The sequence below is a fragment of the Microtus oregoni genome, unplaced genomic scaffold (genome assembly GCF_018167655.1).
Source record: "Microtus oregoni isolate MIOR12 unplaced genomic scaffold, Mior012 000006F_ref0000085, whole genome shotgun sequence".
Taxonomy (NCBI): Eukaryota; Metazoa; Chordata; class Mammalia; order Rodentia; family Cricetidae; genus Microtus; species Microtus oregoni.
The window spans coordinates 28,940,192-28,962,780 of NW_024543065.1; the positions used below are offsets into that span (position 1 = coordinate 28,940,192).

Here is a 22,589-nt window from a genome sequence, read left to right on the forward strand (position 1 = left end):
AAACTTCATATAAATGAAATCTTCTCTAAGATTTATTTTATGTGGAGGAATGTTTTTATTTGTTTGTATAAATGTCTTTGCACTATGTTTGTGTAGTGCCCTAGAGAACCAGATGAAGCCAGAAGAAGGCAGATTCCTTGGGACTGGAACTGCAGATGGTTGTTAGCTGCCACATGGGTTCACTAGAAAAGCAGAGAGTTCTTTTAACTGCTGTGCTATCTCTCTAGTCCTGACTTTCTTTTCTTCCACTCCCCCACCTCTGTACCTCCCTCCTTCCTCCATTCTTTCCATTTGTGAGACAGGATCTTATTATGTATCCCTGCCTGGCTTGGAACTCACTATGTAGACCTGGATGGCCTCAAATGTACAGAAATATACCTGCCTTTGCTTTCTAGGTGCTGGGATTAAAGATGTGTGCTATAATGCCCCTATTTTTTCTTCTTTTTTTTTTTTTTTTTTTTTTTTTTTTAAAAAATTTATTTATTATGTATATAGTGTTCTGGGCACCAGATGTCACTATAGATGGTTGTGAGCCATCATGTGGTTGCTGGAATTGAACTCAGGACCTCTGGAACAGCAGTCGGTTCTCTTAGCCTTTGAGCCATCTCTCCATCCCCTTCTTCTTTTTTTTTAATGCCAGGCATGGTGATGCCTTTAGTGAGGTAGGGACAGGTGGATCTCTTGAGTTGGAGACTTCCCTGGTATACAGAGCATATTCTAGGATAACCAAAGCTACACAGGGAAAATTCTTTCTCAAAAAAATAGACAAAAAGAATTATTTTTATTTATGTCTGTGTGAATGTATGCAGATTTTGTCTGTGTGTGTGTGTGTGTGTGTGTGTGTGTACATGTACATTTATGCCCGAGTGCCTGGAGTCTCCTAGAGCTGGAGTTACAGGTCATCATGATGTAAAACTGAACTTAGGTCCTCAGGAAGATCAGTAGTTGCTCTTAACTGTCACACCATCTGTTCAGCCCCTAGTTTTTATATTATTTTTAGGGGTGTTTTGCCTGTGTGTGTGTCTGTGAACTACATGAGTGCCTACTGCTTTGGAAGAAGGCTTCCCTGGAACTGGAGTAACAGATATTTGTGAGCCACTTTGTGGGTGTTGGGACTCAAACCCAAATCCTTTGCAAGAATAGTCTCTCCTGCTGAGACATCTCTCCAGCTTCCCAATAATTCTTTAGAAAATTTTTTTTTAAAAAAATTGATTAATTGTGTGTGTGTGTATTTGTGACATGTATGGTGATCAGAGAACAACTTGTAGATTCTTTCTTTCTACCATATGGGTCCCAGGGATTGGACTCTGGTCATTAGGTTTGGTGGCAAATACCTTTACCACTGAGCTGTCTACTGAACTGTCTTCCTAATCCTGGCTTAAGGATTCTTACTTTTCTATTACTTGTAGGGACAGTTCAAAGGGAGAGAGACTACACACACATATATTCTGATGCTATTTCATTTTATAAATACACTATCTCTGTTCTGTTTGGGTTTGCCATTTTAATCTAGTCTAACTAAAGGTGCTTATATAATATACTTTCTGTTCAGGTTTTTATTTTATGGTCATTTTCTACACAGCAGTGGCGAGGGGGCACTGAGTCATAAATGGTTGTGTTTAACTCGTCAGTAGAGCTGATTTCCAATTTCTGCCATTTTAAACCACCCCAGCTGAGGATCAAAGTCCATTGCCTGTGCTCTCGCTTGTACTTTGTTTTCCCTTCTTTTGCTTTAACCGTTTTGATGATCTGTAGTAATGTTACTTTGGTTTTCATATATATTTACCTAATGATTTTGAATGTCTTTCATATACTTAACTGGCCGTTTTGTTAATTGTGCTTATGGGTTGTTTGTATTATGGTTTTGATAGAGCTCTTTATGTATTCTAGGTATGAGTTTTTTTTTTCTTCTTGTAGAAGGTAGCTTTTTGGTGGTTATTATTTTAATTAAATCTATTTCATTTTATTTTTAAAATACCTTTTTATGACTAGTTGTGGTGGTGCACACCTTTAATCCCAGCACTTCATGGCAGAGGCAGGTGGATCTCCGAGTTTGACTGGCTACACATTGAATTCCAGCCAGGTTACGTACATACTGAGATCCAGGCCAGCCACAGCTACATAATTAGACCTTATCTTAAAAAATGTATTTTCTCTGCAGGCATACATGCAGACAGAATATTGTATACATAATAAATAAATAAATATTTAAAAAATGTATTTTCTATTTTTTGAGAATTTTATACATGCATCCAGTGTATTTTGATCATAATTATCCACCAACTTCTCCCAGATCTACTCCAAATTCCTGACTTTTTTTTTTTTTTTAATACTAATCCAGTTTGTGCTGAGTGTATACTCAAGGGTGTGAGACCATCCACAGAGTATAGCCAACCTGCCAGGGGCCACACCCTTACCTGACTTTTCTTTTCCTCAAACCATCAATAGTTTCTCTGTTGGGGGCTTCATTCTGGAATGTTTACTAGTTTGATGTTGTGCAGGTAACCACAGCTGATGTGAATTTATTTTAATATTACCTTTAGCTCTGTAATTTTTTTGAATGAATTTTCATTGATAATGTAAATTATGGAAGTTTTATTCCAGTATTTATTGAAAATACAATCCTTTTCTCGTGAATTGCAGTGGTATTTTGTTTAGAAAAAATGACCATATTGCTTGTAATGTGTTGTTCTAGATACCACAATCCATTGCATCTGCTTATTCTTGTGCCAATGTCATACTAGCTTGATTGTAGATTTCAGTCTTTATATATTATAGTATAAATTCCACAGCTTATAATTTTACTTATTTTTAAACTATTTTTCATCCAACTAAACATTTAGAGTAAGTGATAATTTTCACTAAAATAATTACTGAGTTTAGATTAGCATTAATTGAATCTATGGTTTGATGTGGGAAATTAATATAGCATTTTGATTAGTCTTTATTCATATTCATTGCCTGTCTTTATTAACTTAGAGCTTCTTTAAATTTTCCTGGCAGGTATGGTACATTTGTACTGCTATGTACCTGGTAACTTTTTGGTATTATTTTCAATAACATTTGTTTTCATTTTTCAGAGGCTATTACTGCTTTGTAGGAACACAATAGCTATTTCTTAAAACACTGACCTTGTGTTAAGAAACTTAGTGATTTGACATTGATTTCAACATTTGTAGGTGTTTTAATAAAGATGTTCCACGTAAGTAGTTATGGTCTTTGTGAATAAAGGCAGTTTTACTCACAAGTTTTGTTTTTTGTTTTAAGCTTTTTATGCCCTCCATTTCTGCCTTTTGCCTTTCTTTACTGGCTAGAACTTTGTTGTGAATGTCTAATCTTGAACCAGTTCAGTCATCTTGAGAGTGAATTAGCTTCAGAGACTCAAAACAATATATACTGACTGAAATGTTCAGAACTTTTGTCTTTACTTTTGTGTTGTAGGAACTTGCAGTAAAGGAGGATGAAGACGACATTTCCGAGAAAGGCAGTGACTCTGAAGAGGAGGAAACCAATAGAGAGTCCCAGAGTGAAAAAGATGACGGCAGTGACAGAGACTCAGATAGAGAGCAAGATGAAAGACAGAACAAAGATGATGAAGCAGTAAGACCTGATGGTTTCCCCTCCCCAGCCCCTGTTGTGCTGAGAATAGAGCCCAGTGCATACCCCACACTCCAGACCTGATCGTGGAAATCATCACTGGAGCTGTTGTTCATTCCTTTGCTTATTTATTTGCCTTAAAAACTCATCCATTTTAGAATTTTACTACTTTAAGATTGCATTTATTCTGAGGAATTCCTGTTAGGGATTCTAAAGGAAAATCGTTTCAGACAAGGATTAGAAATCCCAGTTTTCTTAAATTTGTTGAAATTCTGAAGGGCAGCAGGCTCTGTGTATGAGTGAGACTATTTTGATCTTTTAAGGAAATTTTCAGTGTTGGAAGGTATCTGTGGAAATAGGAGTAAGGGAAGGTGGGTGTGAACCAGGAACAGTCCTTAGAAGGTTCTTCTGTGGGTTCCAGATCACACTGAGAAGAAACATCACTGTGAACTTGGTGGTGGAGAGTCAGTTAAAAGGAAAGCTTTTAGAATATCATCTTGTTTGCATAAGATAATTAAGAATTTATTAAGATGATGAGGTACACTCTTTGCACATCAAATTCCACCTGACTTTTGGGAATGATACAGAAAAGAATGTGCTGGAGGCTCATTACAAATGAAGTATAAACTGATTGTTCTTGCTCTTTTTTTTTTTTTTTTAAATAAACGGGGTTTCTCTGTAGCTTTGGGGCCAGAATATAGATCTTAAAGTAATCCTTGTGGTTTGAGATAGAAAATGTAATCCCCTGAATAGTCTCTGAGGCAGTAGGAGAGTCCTGGAAGAGGTAGGGAGTGGAATGCAAAGGTATAAGGAGCTCATGCGCCTACTTATCCTTTAGGGAGAAAGCAAATAAAGATGAGTTTTATTAGTTGCTGGGTCTTTAGTGCTTTTAGACTTAGAGAATTACAGAGATTGTTTCCTCAGTTCTACTCTAAGAAAGATTTGTTATGACTTAGAGAATTACAGACATTGTTTCCTCAGTTCTACTCTAAGAAAGATTTGTTATATCATTTTCTGAGTATCTAATATTCTCAGAGGCAAATGAAGTTTTTATAGATGAGCGTTTTTTCTTTTTTTCTTCCTTTCTTCTTTAGATTCATAGTCTATTTCATCCTAAGCATGATTTAGTCCACAGAGTCTAAGACAAATACAAAATAGCTTTTGCCTTTGAACATCCTGGCTGTCAGAGACAGCAGACTTAAATGTTGTAGTATGGACAAGAATTAATACATATTTTTCAAGCTGTAGTAATGGCATAAAGGTGTGATAGCTAAGTTCTGAGGCAGAGGGAATATTCTTGATAGACGTTTCTTGGGAGTTCATACATTGGTATTTCACTGTCCTGATAGAATTAGGAGTAGGAGTTTATAAGACTGAGAATGTGAACAGAAACCTGCATAGGGTTTAGAGTGGGTGAAATGGTTTGGTAACTTCATAGACGTGTAGGTAGCTATAATGACAAGAGTGAAAAGGACAAGGAAGGAAGCTGTGGTATAGACTGAGTCAAATCTGAAACGGTAGTGTCACCATGCTGTGGGGCTTAGAGGCATAGTTAACTTTGTGCCACACAATGATGAGACTTGTGGAAAAAAACTTAAAATCCTCGTAGCTGGTTGGCATTGTAAAAAGTAAAAGCTAGAAACTCCTCTAGAGGGTCTCTGCAAGGTACCAGATTTCAAGTATTTTTTTTTTTTCACACTAGGAGTGGCAAGAGTTACAACAAAGCATACAGAGAAAAGAGAGAGCTCTTCTGGAAACCAAGTCCAAGATAACACATCCTGTGTATAGCCTTTACTTCCCTGAGGTGAGTTGCACTCAGCCTAGTGTTTCCTTTATTCTATTTCCTCTTTCCTTATATTTCTCATTGGATTCATACTGCTCTGTGGTGTATTAAGTGCTCCAAAGTGTAATAACTGGTTTATTTTTGATAGGTCACTGTTTTAGGGTTTCTGTTGCTCTGAAGAGGCACCATCATCCCAGCAACTCTTATAAAGGAAAACATTTCCAGTTTGTCGTCATGGCAGGTGGCACGGCAGCATGCAGGCAGACTTGGTGCTGGAGAAAGAGCTGAGAGTTCTACATCTGGTTCAGCAGGCAGTAGGAAGTAAATAGGCTTGACCTTCTAAGACCTGAAAGCCTGCCCCCACAGTGACACACTTCTTCTAACAAGGGCACATCTACTCCAACAAGGCTACACCTCCTAATAGTGGCACTCCCTATAAGCCAATGATTTAAACACATGAGTCTATGGGGGTCATACCTATTCAAACCACCACAGTCACCCCCATTCTAAAGGATATATTGTAATATTACTTACTTTCTGTGAACATATTGTTTACAGGGTGTTTAACTTTTTAAGTTTTGTAGATGGAAGTATCTGTCCTACCCAGTCCTGCAGCTATTCAATCCCAAAGAAACACACAGAGACTTAAATTAATTATAAACTGTTTGGCCTATTAGCTCAAGCTTATTATTAACTAGCTCCTACAACTTAAATTATTCTTGTCTATGTTTAGCCACGTGGCTTAGTTGAAGCATTCTTTTGCTTCCTCTACGTCTAGCTGTTGACCACGTCTCTGCCTTTCCTCTTGCCAGATCTTAGTCTGGTTGTCTATTCTTCCTGCCTGGCTACTGGTCAGTTAGTGTTTTATTACACCAATATGAGTAACAAATCTTTACAGTGTACAAGAGCTTTATCCCACAGCAAAGTTTATATGATTTCCTATGCACCTGTTATCTCTGCTCATATTACTACTGAGTGTTGTATTTAATGCCTATTTGCATTTAGTAGTGAGAGGAGGCTTTATAAGATGAATGCAATATTTTGACTTTGGTGACTTAGCTGTTCTGAGTCATTCATCACCATGAAGTTTTAATAGGATGGAAGAAATTCTTCTCTTTGAGGGTTTCTTACTAGCTCCTTGGCACAACCACCAAACTTGCTTTTGACTCCAATAACTGTCCTGGATTGTGGGAATGTATTTATCCATAGGTGGTAGTTATGGAACCAACTCCTTTAGGTTCTGAACAAATTTCAGCAATAACTGAGCAATACCTGAGGCCCACACTGAGAACTGTCCTTGTTTACCTTGTTGTTATACTGCTCACCTTTTAATGTCTTTGCTCTCTCAGTTGTTGATCTGGAAATGACTTGGGAATTCCTTTGACGTTTTGCTTTGAAAATGATTCTGTCTGTGGAGCTTGTTTCCCCAGCTCATGAAAACTGATCCATGGCCTGCTTCACAGCTTTGCCGCAGAGCCTTCTGCTCTCCTCATGTTTGGCCAGTGGGTTGATGTGTACAGTTTGCTTTCTGTACAATATGAGAATATCAGTCCAAAGATTCTGGAGCCTTCTAAGCAAGTGGCTTTGCAGTGGTGGTGTTTAGATTTGGAGCAAAGTTGACCTAGGGTTTCGTGTTAATATATGTGATGATATTCTGACATGTCTTGGGCTTTTACCCATCTGTTAGGAGCATTTTGCTCATTGAAGAGATAGCCTGCCAACACCAGGCATCCTGAAATCAAGCAAATAAGTTCTGCTTGTTGATTGGTTTTAAAAATCAAACAGAAAAAGTGTGGGATGAAGTAAGCACTCATCCTATGTAATTGGTTTTCATGTAACTTACATTATCATGATTAGTTGAAGTGTTTTATCCTCAAAAATGCCTTTTCCTAATATAGTCTTACCTTGTGGTCAGTGTTTGAAAACTCAAGACCCATGTGCCACATGTGGCCTACAATAGCACTGAATGTGGACAAACACAAAATCGTAAACTTAAAACATTGAAGGGTTTTTGTAATTTATTTATTCGTTTATATATTGTTTTGTAGTGTGAGCTTTATAGATGACATTGGCGTTTCACAAGGTCTAAAGGCTGACCATGCAGGCCAAATCTAGTTGCCTTCTAAAGGTCTCATCATGTGGCCCTGGCTGGGTTTGAATTCACACAGTTTATCTCCTTCTGTCTATCTAGTGCTGATAATAAAGGCATGTGCCACCATGCCTGTAGCCTGCCTACTTTTGCACATGATGCTATAGCGTGAACACAGTTTATTTGAACACAACTTTATTCATTTATTTTACACTGCAACAGCAGATCTGAACACCCCCAAAAGTTTACATTAATATTGCATGTTGAGATTGTTAGGTTTGTATAAACCCTGTGTATATCCGAAACACACACACACACACACACACACACAACACACACAACACACACCTGCGCATGTACACACATAAACCATCAATCATTCTGTAGCTTCATCAATCCTCAAGTTAAGCAGAACTGAATTTTTTTATTTGGCACTGTTCTCATCATTGCAATTTACTTATTGCCTTATTCATGCTAAGTCCTTTGTGGCCTGTGGCATTTAACAGAACTTTTAGTTGAGTTTAAACATACACAAAGTAATAATGGGAAAGACAGAAGGGCCATTGAGATGGATCAGCAAGGACATGCACCTCCTGCTGGCCCTGCTGACCTGAATTCCAACCTGGGATCCACATGATGGAAGGGAGAGGACTGATTCCTCTTGTTATTTTTTGACCTCTACACATGTGTCATAGCATACATACACCGACGTACATATAAACATAAAAAAATATTTAAAGAAGATTAAGATAACCAAGTAAGCAAAAAAAAAAAAAAGTTACTAAACCACATTAAAGGGTAAAATAAAATGGAAAAGGCACTGATTTGGCTTTAAAAGTAGAAATAATTTCCAGAGAAACATTTCAATAGAATTTCTCTTCCTTCCTTCTTTTCTTTGCTTTTTTGGGGATATCTTTGCACCTATCCATAGAATTTTTTTTTAAAGTGTTAGAAAATTGAGAGTTTAGGATAGGGTGGTGCCATTTAGGCTAAATGTATATTTAGCACATTCTGGAGTTATTTTTAGGTTCCAACATTTTTCTTTAAAACCAAGTGTCAGTCCCTGAAACAGGTGATACTGAGCACACGTCCAGTACTGGTTCAGCAGTGGGTGATGTAGCACGGTGATGATGCTGTGCGGTACCCATCCACTTGTTTGTTTCCTAGCTGCCCAGACTCCCGAAATAACCACACAGAAACTGGTATACTCCTGTCAAGATCTTACATATTAAATTAACCAATTTCTATTTTATATTTTATCATGAGGCTTGTAGCCTACCGGCAAGGTTCCAGCTATCAGCTCGTGTCTTTCCCCTTTGGTGGCTACATGGTGTCTTTATTCATTAACCAATAAAAGCAACACATATACAGAGGGACTTCCCACCCCATTTCCCCTTTTCTGTGTAGATAAAGAGGAAGGTTTTGACTTTAACATAGTAAAATTACATATAACAAAACAGTTATCAAGAATTAGAGTTTCAATATTTATCTCTACTTTATCTTTTATCATAACTAAGGAAAAGTATAACTATCTATTCTTCAACTCCATCAGAAACTCCAGAAGGATATAATACTACCTAAGTAAACAGAAAGTGCATTGTAAGAAACTTCCAGAACTCTAGAATTGACAGAGACATCGTGCTGCCTGGACAGACACCCTAAGTTCTTCTGTATCATTGGGGCATCGATCTTAAGCCTGTAGGTCCATAGTATCCAGCAGACTTTTCCATGAAGCAGGAAATTTCAAAGACAGTTCTACCTGTACTAGCAGTTTGTCAGTCACTTTTTTCTGTGTCTAGAATATCTTGCAGACTCTTTCATGAAGCAGGAACCCTGAAGGATGTTCTCACCTTTAGGCAAGTTCAAACTCCAACTTCAAGTTCAATGCTTCAGCGATACAGGAGAACTTTGGGTGACTGTTCAGGTAGTGAGATGTCTCTGTCAATTCTAGAGTTTTGGAAGTTGCTTACAATGCACTTTCTGTTAACTTAGGAAATATTATGTCCTTCTGGAGTCTTTGATGGAGTTAAAGAATAGATATAGTTTTCCTTAGTTATGATAAAAGATAAAATAGATGTAAATATTGTAACTGCAATTCTTGCTTGATACCTGTCTTGTTATATCTAATTTTACAATGTTAAAGTTAAAACCTTCCTTTTTATTTAAACAGAAAAGGGGAGGTGATGTGGAATTCCTCTCTGTATGCTGTAAATACCATTGGTTAATAAAGAAACTGCTTTGAACCTATAGCAGAGCAGGGCAGAACAAAGCGAGGTGGGGAAAACTAGACTGAATGCTGGGAGAAAGAAGGTGGAGTCAGGAGAAGCCATGTAGCCCCACTGGAGATGAACTTTACCCAGTAAGCCACAGCCTTGTGGTGATACACAGATTAATGGAGATGGTTAATTTAAGATATGAGTTAGCCAGAAATATGCTTAAGCTATTGGCCAAACAGTACTGAAAATAATATGGTTTCTGTGTGATTATTTCGCGGCTGGGCAGCCGGGAACAAACAAATGTCCTCCTACAACAGTGCTGGGCACACTGAAACTTGGTGCATGCAGACATCTTGGCCCTGTGTTTATTAATAAAATCATTTTCTGCCTTTTGTTCTATCATTTTTAATTCCCAGCTCTCATTGTGCATTCTAGTGATGGTTTCCTAATGAGCTTTTTGTTGTTCTGATCTTTGAGAAGTTCAGAAAGAAATGCTGAGCTTATTAAAATAGCAATGTGCAATGAAAGATAAATATAAGCTCTTAAAATCTGAGGTGTTCTCTTTTATGTTTTAAGTATTTAATGCATTGGCATTTTTATTGGGCTGCTCAAGTCCCTTCTACTCATAAGCTGATTTTTGCTTATCACTAGGTAGAATAACTGATTTTTTTTTGTATGGTGTAATAATTGTTTTCCTTTTTTAGAATGTCTTTTCTCATTTTAAAGTAAATCACAGATTTTTAATTATTGAGATCCATTAGCAGACTTAATGGAGTTGTTGAAACTCCAAAAGTTATACATAGAACTGATTGTGGAATAGTGCGTGTGTCTCTTAGTGGTTTAGTACAATTTGTTCATTTGCTAAGAGGTAGCACTGAACAGGGCAAAGACAGCATCTCAAAAGTAAGACGAGTTGAAACTGTTTTTCCGGTTCTTTCTGAAGCTTATATTCTTTTTTTTTTTTTCTTTCAGGAAAAACAAGAGTGGTGGTGGCTTTATATTGCGGATAGGAAAGAACAAACATTAATATCCATGCCATATCATGTATGTACACTGAAGGATACAGAGGAGGTAATTAGCCAACAATATTTCTCTCTTAATATCTTAACTTTTATGATGCTTCATTAAATTTTTTTGTTGTTTTGGCTTTTGGCTTTTTGAGACAGTATTTCTTTGTGTAATAGTCCTGATTGTTCTGGAACTTGCTTTGTAGACCAGGCTGGCCTCACACTCACAAGATCCTCTTGCCTCTGCCTCCCAAGTGCTGAGATTTAGGGATGCACCGCCATTTATGTTTGTTTTTGTGTTAGGGTTAGCTTCAAGCTCCCTATGTGGCTAACACTGGCTTTGAACTCCTGATTCTTCTGCCTCTGTTTCTCAGGTTTTGGGATTACAGATTTACATTACCATACTTGACAATTTACCGTAGCTGGAAATTTCTATACTGCTCGCCAATTCCCAGATAACCAACTCAGGAGACTCAATTTTATTTACAAATGCTCAGTAGTAGCTCAGGTCTGTTAACTAGTTCTTACAACTTAAATTAACCCATTTCTATTACTCTATATTGCCTTGTGACATGTGGCTTTATCTGTCCTCCAACTTGTCTTGCTCCCTCTGTGACTCCTAACTACTCTACTGACTCTGCCCTTCTTCCTCCCAGAATTCTTACTTTGGCTGTCCTGCCTATATTTGCCTGGCTATTGACCAATCAGTTCTTTATTAGTCAATGAGATATATATATATATATATATATATATATATATATATATATATATGTATGTATTAACAATGTACCGAAGGATTATCCCACAGCAACTTACATGTTGTTTGTTATAAGGCATTTTATAATTATATATATTTATATATATGACATATATTATGTGATGTTTTAGAGTGAGTCATTAGAAATCTTTAAAGATCAGTCTGTTGAAAACATTCTACGTTTTGAGACAGTTTTTCCTCATCACTGTCTACAAACATATCTACTCTCCAGACTCTAATGATGTTTTACTTAAAAAGTTAAAATTTTTGTTCTTGTTGGATTACTGCTAAGTAGACTATACTTTGTCTTGAAAAATCCAAGGACTAGTAATTTTTCTGTTTTAGAATGGAGGATTTTTTATTATTTTATTATGTGCCATTAATTACTGCCTTTTTCTTTTTTCCCCTTCCTTCCTTCCTTCCTTCCTTCCTTCCTTCTTTTCCTTCCTTTCCTTCCTTTCGTTTGTTTCTGCAACTAATACTTGAGGAAAAGAATTAAAGAAGGGAGAACTAGAGAAGATGGTTCAGTGGTTAAGAGTGAATACTGCTCTTATAGAGGATTCGGGTTTGGTTCCAGCACTCACCTGAGGTGTCTCGTGCTATCCTGTAACTTTAGTTCCAGGTTATCTGGTGGCCCCTCCAGGTACATGCACTCATGTGTATGTGTACACACACACACACACACACACACACACACACACACCCCTAATTTAGAATAAAAATAATTTTTATTTTAAAGGAGAGAGGATTAATTTCAGAAGGTTCATCCATGTTTGGCAATTAGTTGGGTACTTTAAGTTCCATGCCATTAGAGGCAGCCAGGACGTAGAATAGGGAAAGACAAAGGGCAAGATGTAGTCTTCATAGGCATACTCTTCTTATGACCTACTTCCTCTAGCCAAGACCACCTTCTGTAGCTTATCACCTTCCAATAATGTCTTCAAATTATGTTGCAACAAAGGTTAATCATTCATTACATCATAGCTCTCAAGTTCAAGAAACATCCAGAAATGTGCTTTTCTATTCTAGGTATTTCTAAGTCCGGTCAAGTCAAGACTGACTGCCATAATGACATGGTGATAAAGAGTTGCTTACTCAATATGTCTTACATTTACTCTTGGGAGCTATATTCTGTTCTACTGTTCTTGGTGTGTGTGTGTTCCTTTTTGAGAAAGAAAGCTCTCTCTGTCAGCCTGGACTTAGTGGACAAATTTCAAGATTGTTCTAGATATTGACTATATTATAAGTCAGGGTTCTCTAGAGGTCTAGAGGAAAGAACTGATAGAATAATGAGGGTGGGGGTGGTGCTTACAGGATGTGGTCCAGCTAGTCCAACAATGACTGTGTCTTGACAGAAAGTTCAAGAATCCAATAGTTGTTCAGTTCACAAAGCTGTTTGTCTCAGATGGTCTTCCAGTGTATGTTGGAGTCCCAAAGAAGCAGGCTCTAATGCCAGTGAAGGAATTCCTCAGCAACAAGATGTGTAAACTTGCCACTGAGAATGAGGACAAGCAGATAAAAAGCAAAAGCTGCTTTCTTCCATGTCCTTTATGTAGGCTTCCTACCAGAAGGTATGGCCCAGATTTAGGGTGAGTCTTCTGACCTTCAGTGATCCAGATTTAAGGTGAATCTTTGTTTTAGTTACATTCTGTTGCTGTGAAGAGACGCCATGGCCATAGAAAAGCATTTAATTAGGGTCTTCCTTACAGTTTCAGAGACTTAGTCCATTATCACAATGGCAGGGAGCATGGACTCAGTACACATGGTACTGGAGAAGTAGCTAAGAACTACATCCTGATCCATAGGCCAGAGAAAGAGAGACTGGGCCTGGCATGGACTTTTGAAACCTCAAAGCCCATCCCCAGTGACACACTTTCCCCAACAAGTCCACACTTCCTAATCCTTAAATAATGTCACCCCCAAGTGCCTAAGCATTCAAATATGTGAGTCTATCGGAGCTATTCTTATTCAAACCTCCACACTCTACTTCCTGGCCTGATAGGTTTATATCTATATCATTAATGCAAAAATTTATTCAGTACAACTTCAAAAGTCCCTATAATCTATCATAGTCTCAACACTATTTAAATAAAGTCCAAAGTCTTTTCTGAGACTCATGGCAATCTCCTTAACTGTAACCCTCTGTAAAATCAAAATCAAAAGCAGACCATATACTTCCAGCATACAATGGCACAGAATATATGTCACCATTTCAAAAGGAAGGAAGGGGAACATTGTGAGGAAATGTTGAACCACAGCAAGACTGGAAACCAGAAAGGCAAACTCCAAACTCTGCATCTCCGTGTCTGATGTCAAATGCTCTTCAGGTCTCCAGCTCTTTTCCATACTCCTCTCTTTTGGCCTGGTTCCATACCCAGTCTGCAGCTCTCCTTAGCAGGTATCCTTCTTGCCTTGTCCTCTGCCTACAGATAGTTCATGTTACCAATTTTGTTTTGTTTTGTTTTTGGGATAGGATTTCTCTGTGTCACCCTGACTGTCCTGGAACTCACTCTGTAGACCAGTCTGCCTCTACCTCCTGGATAAGAACTGGGATAAAAGGCTTGCACCACCACCTCCAGACAGCCAATTTTTAATGTATTTTCTTCGTGGTGTTTCATGTAAATAATATAAAGGTTATTCCTCCTCCCCAAATTTTATATAAAAGTCAGCAAATACCATTCTTCACAACCTTTCTTTTTCTTCTAATGATAAGATTTGGACAAGGATCTCCTGAATTACATACAGCCTTTTCCTCCATAAGCATAATGCAGCTGTTAGCTAGGAGTCAGCACTGATGTGATGCAGGCTCACAGTTCGTATTCAGTTTCCACTCTGTCACAATTTTTGTTTTGTCTTCAAATTAATTCAAAATCTAGTGAAAGATTACACTGTTTTTTGTTCTTAATGCTTTTTACTCTGGGGCATATAAATGCTAGCCAGACGTGGGCTCTACTAGAGTTGTACTCCAGCCGCTCCTGTTTGTTTTCAGTATTCTAGCAAACTGTTAGAAGACCAGTGTAATTTGCCTCATTGCTCACTCATTATGTTTCTTACTAGTCATTTATTTCATGTGTTACACACTGTATTTGTTTGCTTCCCATTTGTAGCAATAAGGTTTTTTTATTTCTAGGATGTTTGGGAAATCTCATCTGTGGTGTATTATTTGGGCATTATACTGTTCACTAAAGATTTTTACCAAATGTTTAGTACTCAGCAATGTTTTTTATTTAAATCACTTTTTTACTCTGCTCTTTGTTCAGTGTAGTTTCAGTTTGTTTTAAGAGTGAAACTCGACACCATCAGTGTTGTCAGGGCATATTTTGTGTGTATGGTTGTTATTATTGTTCATTTTTATTTGATCTTTTATATTGGTTTGGATTTTTTTTTCTCTTACTATGAGGAAATCAGCCTTTAAAAAAAAAAAAGAAAAGAAAAAGCTGGTGGTTGTGATACACACCTTTAATCTCAGTACCGGGGTCACAAGGGTAGGCAGAATCTGAGTTTGAGGCCAGCCTGGTCTACAGAGCAGGTTCCAGGGCACACAGAGAAACCCTGTCTTGGGAGAAAAGACAAGAACAACAAATATTTCTCCCTGTTTTGTTTTCTTGCCTCAGTTTTCCAAGCTCTGGTATTACAGATTTGTACTAAAATGACCAGACTTTTTTTTCTCTTAAATGGCCTTTATATATCATTAACTGCAAAAATCTGGAATTTGAAGTTTACAGGTAGATTACTAGATTGCGAAAATGTCATTTTAAAGAATATATTCTTACGCTCATATAGAATTGAAATCTCTTAAGTCTATGTTACTATTTGTATTTATGTTTATGATTTGATGGGAAATAAAATATTGTTTTGGACTTGTTTTTATATAGTTTCCTATAGTTTATATTATTTCTCTGCAGGGGTTAGGGTAGAAAAGGGCCTTATTAAAACTAATAAATTATTTATTGAAATAAAATGAACTGAAATTATGTAATTCTTAAATTTATTTTTATAGTTTGAGTTTTATATATAGATATAATGAATTTTAGTTTTTCATCTTTCTCTTGCCTCTGATTCCTTCCCTTGCTCTCTGAAACCCTTTTGCCAGTGAGTGTGTGTGTGTGTTCCCACAGAGTTTAATTAGGAGGCTTGTATAGCATGGGTGGGAGGCTATTTACTGGAGTGTAGGCAACTTTAACCACTGGAAAAATGGCACCCTTGTCCCCCAGCACCTGTTAACTGCCAGCAGTCCCTCAGGTGTTGTGGGCCTTGTTGAAATTTGTCTTGTGAAGGTAACCACTACTGAAGTGAGGTGAGAGTCCAGTGATTCTGTCATGTCCTCAAGACTTCTTTTGCAGCATATCTCCCCACTCCGGCTCTAACATTCTTTTTATCCCTTCTTCTTTAAGCCTTGGAGGGTCTTTCTGGATTTTTAAGGCATAGATAAATTTGGCAAGAATTATTTATTATCTAGCCAAGTCAGTTATTTAATTCTACATTTTATTTAGTAATACTTTGATTCTTTACTTAATTTCTTTTGAGTTTTCAAGGTGCCAACATAGAATATGGTTACTTTAATAGGTTTTCTTGAATTATCTACATAGAAATGAACCCAATAGTTCTGCTTAACTTGATTTTCTTTTTGTTTAGTGTTTATACTAGATAAAATAGAGCTCACACATGTTGTTGTGAGAGTTTCTGTGAGTCATCTGAGGGATAAGTACTCAGAGGTAGGAAATTTAAAGGCATTCTGTTTCATTTACATAATACAGACTTCTAAGTATTGATTTTATCTTCTTAGGTAGAACTAAAGTTTCCTGCACCAGGCAAGCCTGGAAATTATCAGTATACAGTGTTTCTGAGATCAGACTCCTATATGGGTTTGGATCAGATTAAACCACTGAAGGTAAGAATACTAATGAAAAACAAATAAAATTACTGAAGATGTGAGTCTGGTAACCCCTAGCAAAGCCTGAGGAAGGTGTGGGAAGCATTTCCAGTTTTGAGATGCAGAGTGGGCGGAAGGAAAAAGTGGTCATCTCAGGTGCTTTCAGTATTAGATTTTTAAGGAGCTTTGAACCTCGACTTTAATTTGCTTTAGTAGGGTTTTTTTTAAAAAAATATTTATTTATTATGTATACAATATTCTGTCTGCATGTATGCCTGAAAACCAGAAGAGGGCACCAGACCTCATTACAGATGGTTGTGAGCCACCATGTGGTTGCTGGGAATTGAACTCAGGACCTTTGGAAGAGCAGGCGATGCTCTTAACGTTAACTCTGAGCCATCTCTCCAGCCCTAGTAGCATTTTTTTTTTTAATGTGTTATATTATGTGGTACTTTTCAGGGCTTTATCAAATGTGTTCTGTTTTCTTTAAAAAGTTTGGAGACAGTGGGGAGCAGAACTCAGATTTTTACCACAGACTTATGGTGTGTTTATTGATTTCTAAAATGAAGGGTTTGTTTGTTTGTGTTTTTAATCATCTTACAGCATAAATTTTGTGTGTGGCTTGATGCTCACTTAGTGTTCATTTCCCTTGAGCTTTTCACCCAAAGAGTTCTATTACATTAGTGAGATTGAGCAAAATCTTGTTACACTGGTAAAGGAGCCAGTAAAGGAGAGTCTGTTTCCTGCATCGGCCCTGGGATCTTACTGCACAACTAATCTTGAAGCATACTTGAATTTTTCTTCCTTCAGCCAAAGACTAATAAGATAACCACTCGGCACTGGTGCATAGGAAACATGACTGTTAGTACTTTGTGCCAGAGAAGTACAGTCTTAAATGGTTCAACATCTACAGGGTCAAAATACCAGATTATATTAGAAATTCTTCTCCATTCCTGTATAAGTAGGCTTAGTATTTTCATTTGTAGAATGAAGTGTCTTTTAAATGTGCTGAATTTAGAGTTGTGCCACAGAACCCATTTCTTTGTGACTTGCTATGATTAAAGAAAACCTTTACCAGGCATTTCTTCCGTTACTTCTTTCCAAATTTCTAACATACATTTAATTCTTCTTTATAGTTGGAAGTTCATGAAGCCAAGCCTGTGCCAGAAAACCATCCCCAGTGGGATACAGCAATAGAAGGTGACGAAGACCAGGAAGACAGTGAGGGATTTGAAGATAGCTTTGAGGAAGAAGAGGAAGAAGAGGAAGGTGATGACTAAACACTGTATGCGTGGACCACAGCATTTGCACATATTTGCAAACATCTGCTGCTTTGTAAATTACAGTAAAGCAGAAGCAGTGTGAACTGATGTGGAGGGAAGTGTTGGCATCTTTACTAGAAATGGATACGTAAAATAGGCGCTTGGTGATGCCGTGATACATCTGAAAGGGGGTTATTTAAAGCCTTTCAGGTATGGGGTGGTGCATTTATATCATCTGAAAATGATAATAAATCCTTTGTTTTACAACTGTCCAGAAGTGTGGGCTGTGCATTACCTATCAGTTTACGGTCTCAGTCAGAGGACATGAAAAACAGTCTTTGTTCAGCTTTAGTTTAGTAAACATTAAACTATGATAAACATCACATATATGTTTTAAGTAACATCTGCTCAATTTTTTTAATCTGGTAATAAGCCATTATTCATTTATCAATATTTTACAAATGGTAAGATTATAACAGTTCCATACATGAGTTCAAACTTTATTTTCATCTATCTTGGCCATAACTTAGCATTCTCACACATTCCACACAATACAGAGGGCTACATTTTAGAATTTTCCGTTCTTAATTGCCCAGAGCTAGCAGACATTACAAAAGTGACTTTTATCGGCTTAAGGCCTCTTAAAGCCTCAGTTGGTGTCTGCGCAAGATCTCATTCTTCTGATAAGCTCAGGTCTGAAAGGGATTGCGGGACCACACATTCTCTGATGCTTGGGTCATGTTATCCAGTCTTTTGCAAAGGGTCACTATAAAAGCTGGACCACATTCTTAGCTCTTAATCTACCTGACTAGCAGAAGCCTTTTAAAGAAAATAATTACCGCATACAAAGGAGACATTTTTTGTATTCATTTTGGACTCCTGTTAATAAAATAGAAGTTTGACTCATTTTATGTTTGTAATTGTGTTTGTCTTTTTACTCCTAGAGAAAGGGCATAAATAGGCTAATCTTTTATTTTTTCAACTAAAAGTTTAATATTGTACCTCACTGTAGAAGTGACTGCTATTTCTGTATACTCTTGGAAAACCCAGGAGGAAGAGCTGTTCTCTCATTTAGTACAATCTACAGGGCAGTCTCAACGCAGAGTAATGTGTGTGTGATGAGTCACTGAGGTAAGAGGAATATTTTTATTACTAGATACCGAGGACACAAGTCTACAATACTCTAAGACTGATTGCAATAATCCTGTCAAACTCTCCATAGGCCAAAGTACTGTTGCAATACTAACGACCTTGTTTATTTAAAAGGTTGCTACTCTTCATGCAGAATTATTACTGGTATTTTGTTACTACAGTAGTTGGAAATAAAATTTGAAGATTACCAAAAATATGATTTTTTTTGTTGTTGTTCTAAATTTAAGATGTAACACTTAACAGTTGAAGTTGTCATCAGACCCTTGCTCACTAGTTGAATGAGGCCCTCCCTTCCTGTGCTACTGAGGGCTTGAGTCATTTGTTTCGTTTTTATGTAGTGGGTGGGTTTCCCTTTTCAATCAGATCTTACTGGGAAGCTCCACTGCTGGTTGTAGCGACTAGACATGCAATTGTGAAGGAGTGAAGCAGCTTGTTCAGGTGAAAGGAGAGAGGCTAGAGCAAACTGGGCAAGCAGAATTGTAGTATTTGCACTTCCTAGCTTTGCTGAAGTAGATGGCTCAAGAAAAGTCTCCTCTAGTGGCTGTTTTCCAGAGCTTATTCAGACAACTGGCTTCTCTGGTTTGAGAGTCTCTGGTGAGAATTTTACAACCCGTTAACAGCACCATGTTTACAAAAACAGCATGTCTTCCATGATTGGAAATCCCAACAATTTGTCTATTTTGTGATATGTATCAACACCGCAACCTAAGGAACCAGTTCTCCTCTAAGTACCTTAGGTGAAGGCCTCAGTTAGGGTTCTCATCTCTACTCAGTCACCAGACTCCACATCCCTTCTTTCTCCACAGTGGGATTAATGATATGTCCTGGTTTGTTTCTGGTTGAAAGTTGTGAGTGATGCTGTTTTTACTCTTATTCAAAATACTGACATTCTGTCAATAGAATAAATAAATATATAAATGAAAACACAGTGTGTACATACAGAATGACATTGATTATATGTGAAATTAAGTTATTTACATTGTGTGATATTTTTAATCTCTAAATTTGCAGAGTATCCATCAAAGTACAGCCTTCCACAAGGAGACTTAACTACCAATTGAAAGTGTGGCAGGTGCAAAGGTTAGCATTGTAAGACCTGACTGAGGCCTCAGACTCAAAATTAGTTAGATGTTTATGTTCTTTAAAATTTTGTGATATTTGAAAAGAATCGCACATTGAATGAGATTCTGCACATAGACCAGTCTCTTGTTTTCTGCTCTGCACCGAGGGGTGGAGAAGGACAGGGTGTCTGCTGGGAAGCTCAGCCCTAGAGGAGGTGTAGGAGTAGCATGCCAACCCCCCAATGTGGAACTAGGGAGTTGCATGTTAGGAATGTATTGAGGCTTTCTTAGCATGTTCTGGTTTTGTTTTTGTGCTTTTGAGACAGAGCCTCAACATATAGCCTAGGCTGGCCTTGAACTCACATTGTAGCCCAGGCTGTGGACTTTGTGATCCTTCAGCCTCAGCCTCTTGAGTGAGTGATAGGTTACAGGCAAGAGCCACCACACCTACTGAACACATTTACTACATTTATTCAGGTATCTGCTCCAGCTAGCTCCTACCATACACTGGAGTTTTGTTTAGTAATTATCTGTATTTCAAATGCACTTCGGTACCCTACGTGTTTTTGAGGGATTGTTTATCATATATTTACTGAGTTTCCATGCCCAGGCGCTGTGACTTAGGCACTGTAGCTATGTGGACCCTCTTTGTGTTAAGAACTTACTTGGATTGGGTCAGCACATGGATGGGAATTTCATTTTAATCTTTTTCCTTTGGCACAGTGGCCAGTATTTAGAATGCCCCATCCCCCACATCTTTTCACTAGGCAGAGGAATTATTGTTATTATTTTAGGGACTAGCTGTTGGGTTAGTTGACCTTTGTCCATCCCCTTATCCTCTTTGGATAAACCAAGACTTGTCCTTTGTTTTTAAATGCTTCTTTTTTGAAGCATCTTCTCAACTCTGTGAATCCCCTATTTAGTCTGCCTTAAAGTGAAACAACCATTGGTGAACTGGAGCATGACATTTACCAACTGTGCAGTGATTAGTTCAAATATGTCCCAAGAAGTTAGCATCATCATACACTTAAACTTGACACTAGAGCTATTTACAGACCTTCACAAACAAAAATAGATGTGATCTTGTACATTTTCCTGTAACTGAGCTAAAAATCCAAATAGCAATCATGGGCATGCTTTAGGACTGGTTTCAGGCAGGTGTGTACATCCCAGGGTTATGCAGATAATAAGTCCATTGAGAAAATGTTAAAATGATGATTCTTTGTATTTAATCTCATCCTTTTAAATTTCTATTTTTGTGTGTTTTATAATGTACATAATATATTGTACAGTTGTACACTTATATAATTTATAAATAAATAGTACATTTATTGGTGCATTATATTTTTTTTTCTCATTTGGGTGTATGACAAAAACATCTGGATACTACTGTTTTGTGGTATAGATAGGGTGAAGGTTGGGGCTGTTGGCACTGTGCCGTTTGAGATGACAGTGACAATACTCTGATACCATCAGGCAAGGTTGCATTTGCTGTGTCCAGATCTACTGCTGCTCCCAAGAGCAAAGATGATGGATGCTTCTTGCAGTGGAGTGATGGGGGTGGGGGGACACTGTAGCTTTTATGAGCTGGGCAGTCAGTAGCTCCTGCAAATTAGAGGCTGGTGTGGGAAGGACCATCCCTCCAGCACAAAATGAACCCAAACCATGCTTAATGGTAGCACTGGCTACCACTTAGGGCTGAGCAAATTGTAAACGGCTGTATTTTCCAGCCTGGCTCCAGTAGAAGGCGACAGGACCATAATTAATTCTCTTTAAAGAATGGTGGGACTAAACCAAAACCTCAAATATGAAAAAGAAAAAAAAAATTTTTTTTTTTTTTAAATAGGCTATTACATGTTTTCAGCCATGCCTCAAATTCCTGGACTCAAAATCCTCCTCGAGTCTCTGGGACTGCTGTGCCCAGTTAAAAATGTTTTCTGGATTATCTGCACCTCCTAGAATTACCTCCTTCTTTCTCTTCAAACTTCTGTATCCACTTCTTACCAACCTTTGTCTCCTTACCTGTGTACTTCACTATGTTAAATATGCATCTGGTTGGAAGGTAAACCCATTTGTAGCAAATGCCAAGAGACAGTCTGCTGTGAATCCAGTGTGCTAGAACTACAGAATACCACTTGAAAGAAGTGGCAGTCAGGTAAGAGGATGCTTTTCATACAATTTTGTTTTTTGTATGGTTTCAGCTGTGAAGTGTCTGTTGTTTTCTCTTTGTGCAAGCTAATCTACCATATTGTTGGGAGCGCTGGCTCAGGTTCCCAGGTCAGGTACAGCATTACCTTTGTGTCACCCACACTGCTCCTGTCCTCTAAGTTTCACATGGGCAGTGCCAGGTGGCTCAAGTAGACATGCATGTCAACGGAGGAACTTTGAGTTTGGGGATCTAGCCCTTTAAAAAGGTGGGTGACAAACCTGTTCACTCTTTACTGTTGTAACAGCAAACATGCCCTCTGCATGAGGGAAATGATGCCTGTCTTCCATGACTGTTGTCTGGGCACACGTCTGTGAGAAGGCAGTAAGGAGCCAAAGTGTGTGTGTGTGTGTGTGTGTGTGTGTGTGCACTCACTAGTGTGCAGAAAGGTAAGAAACAAATGGGCAGTGGCTTTCTAGCACATCAAATTTTGTATGCACAGAGAATATTGCACCAAGAGGCCTAGGACACTTACTCTCAGGGGAATAAGTTCTTAGTAAAAAAAAAAAAAATTAGACCTCTTACTTGAGAATAGTGTGTATTTAAGCCTCTTGCAAATGTTGTATCTTCCTACTAGGGATAGTTT

General features: G+C 37.8%; 1 protein-coding gene across 2 annotated transcripts in view; it reads left to right on the forward strand.

Annotated features, from left to right (window-relative positions):
• Sec63 (SEC63 homolog, protein translocation regulator) overlaps positions 1-17,856 on the forward strand; it is an 81,109-nt gene extending 63,253 nt beyond the window's left edge. For both annotated transcript variants that reach the window (XM_041653456.1, XM_041653457.1), the window contains exons 17-21: positions 3,442-3,600; positions 5,300-5,401; positions 10,658-10,756; positions 16,236-16,340; positions 17,459-17,856. In XM_041653456.1, the coding sequence (XP_041509390.1) occupies positions 3,442-3,600; positions 5,300-5,401; positions 10,658-10,756; positions 16,236-16,340; positions 17,459-17,602 (609 nt within the window). In that variant the 3' untranslated portion in view covers positions 17,603-17,856. The remainder of the gene's footprint in view (positions 1-3,441; positions 3,601-5,299; positions 5,402-10,657; positions 10,757-16,235; positions 16,341-17,458) is intronic.
• The last annotated feature ends 4,733 nt before the right edge of the window (positions 17,857-22,589 follow it).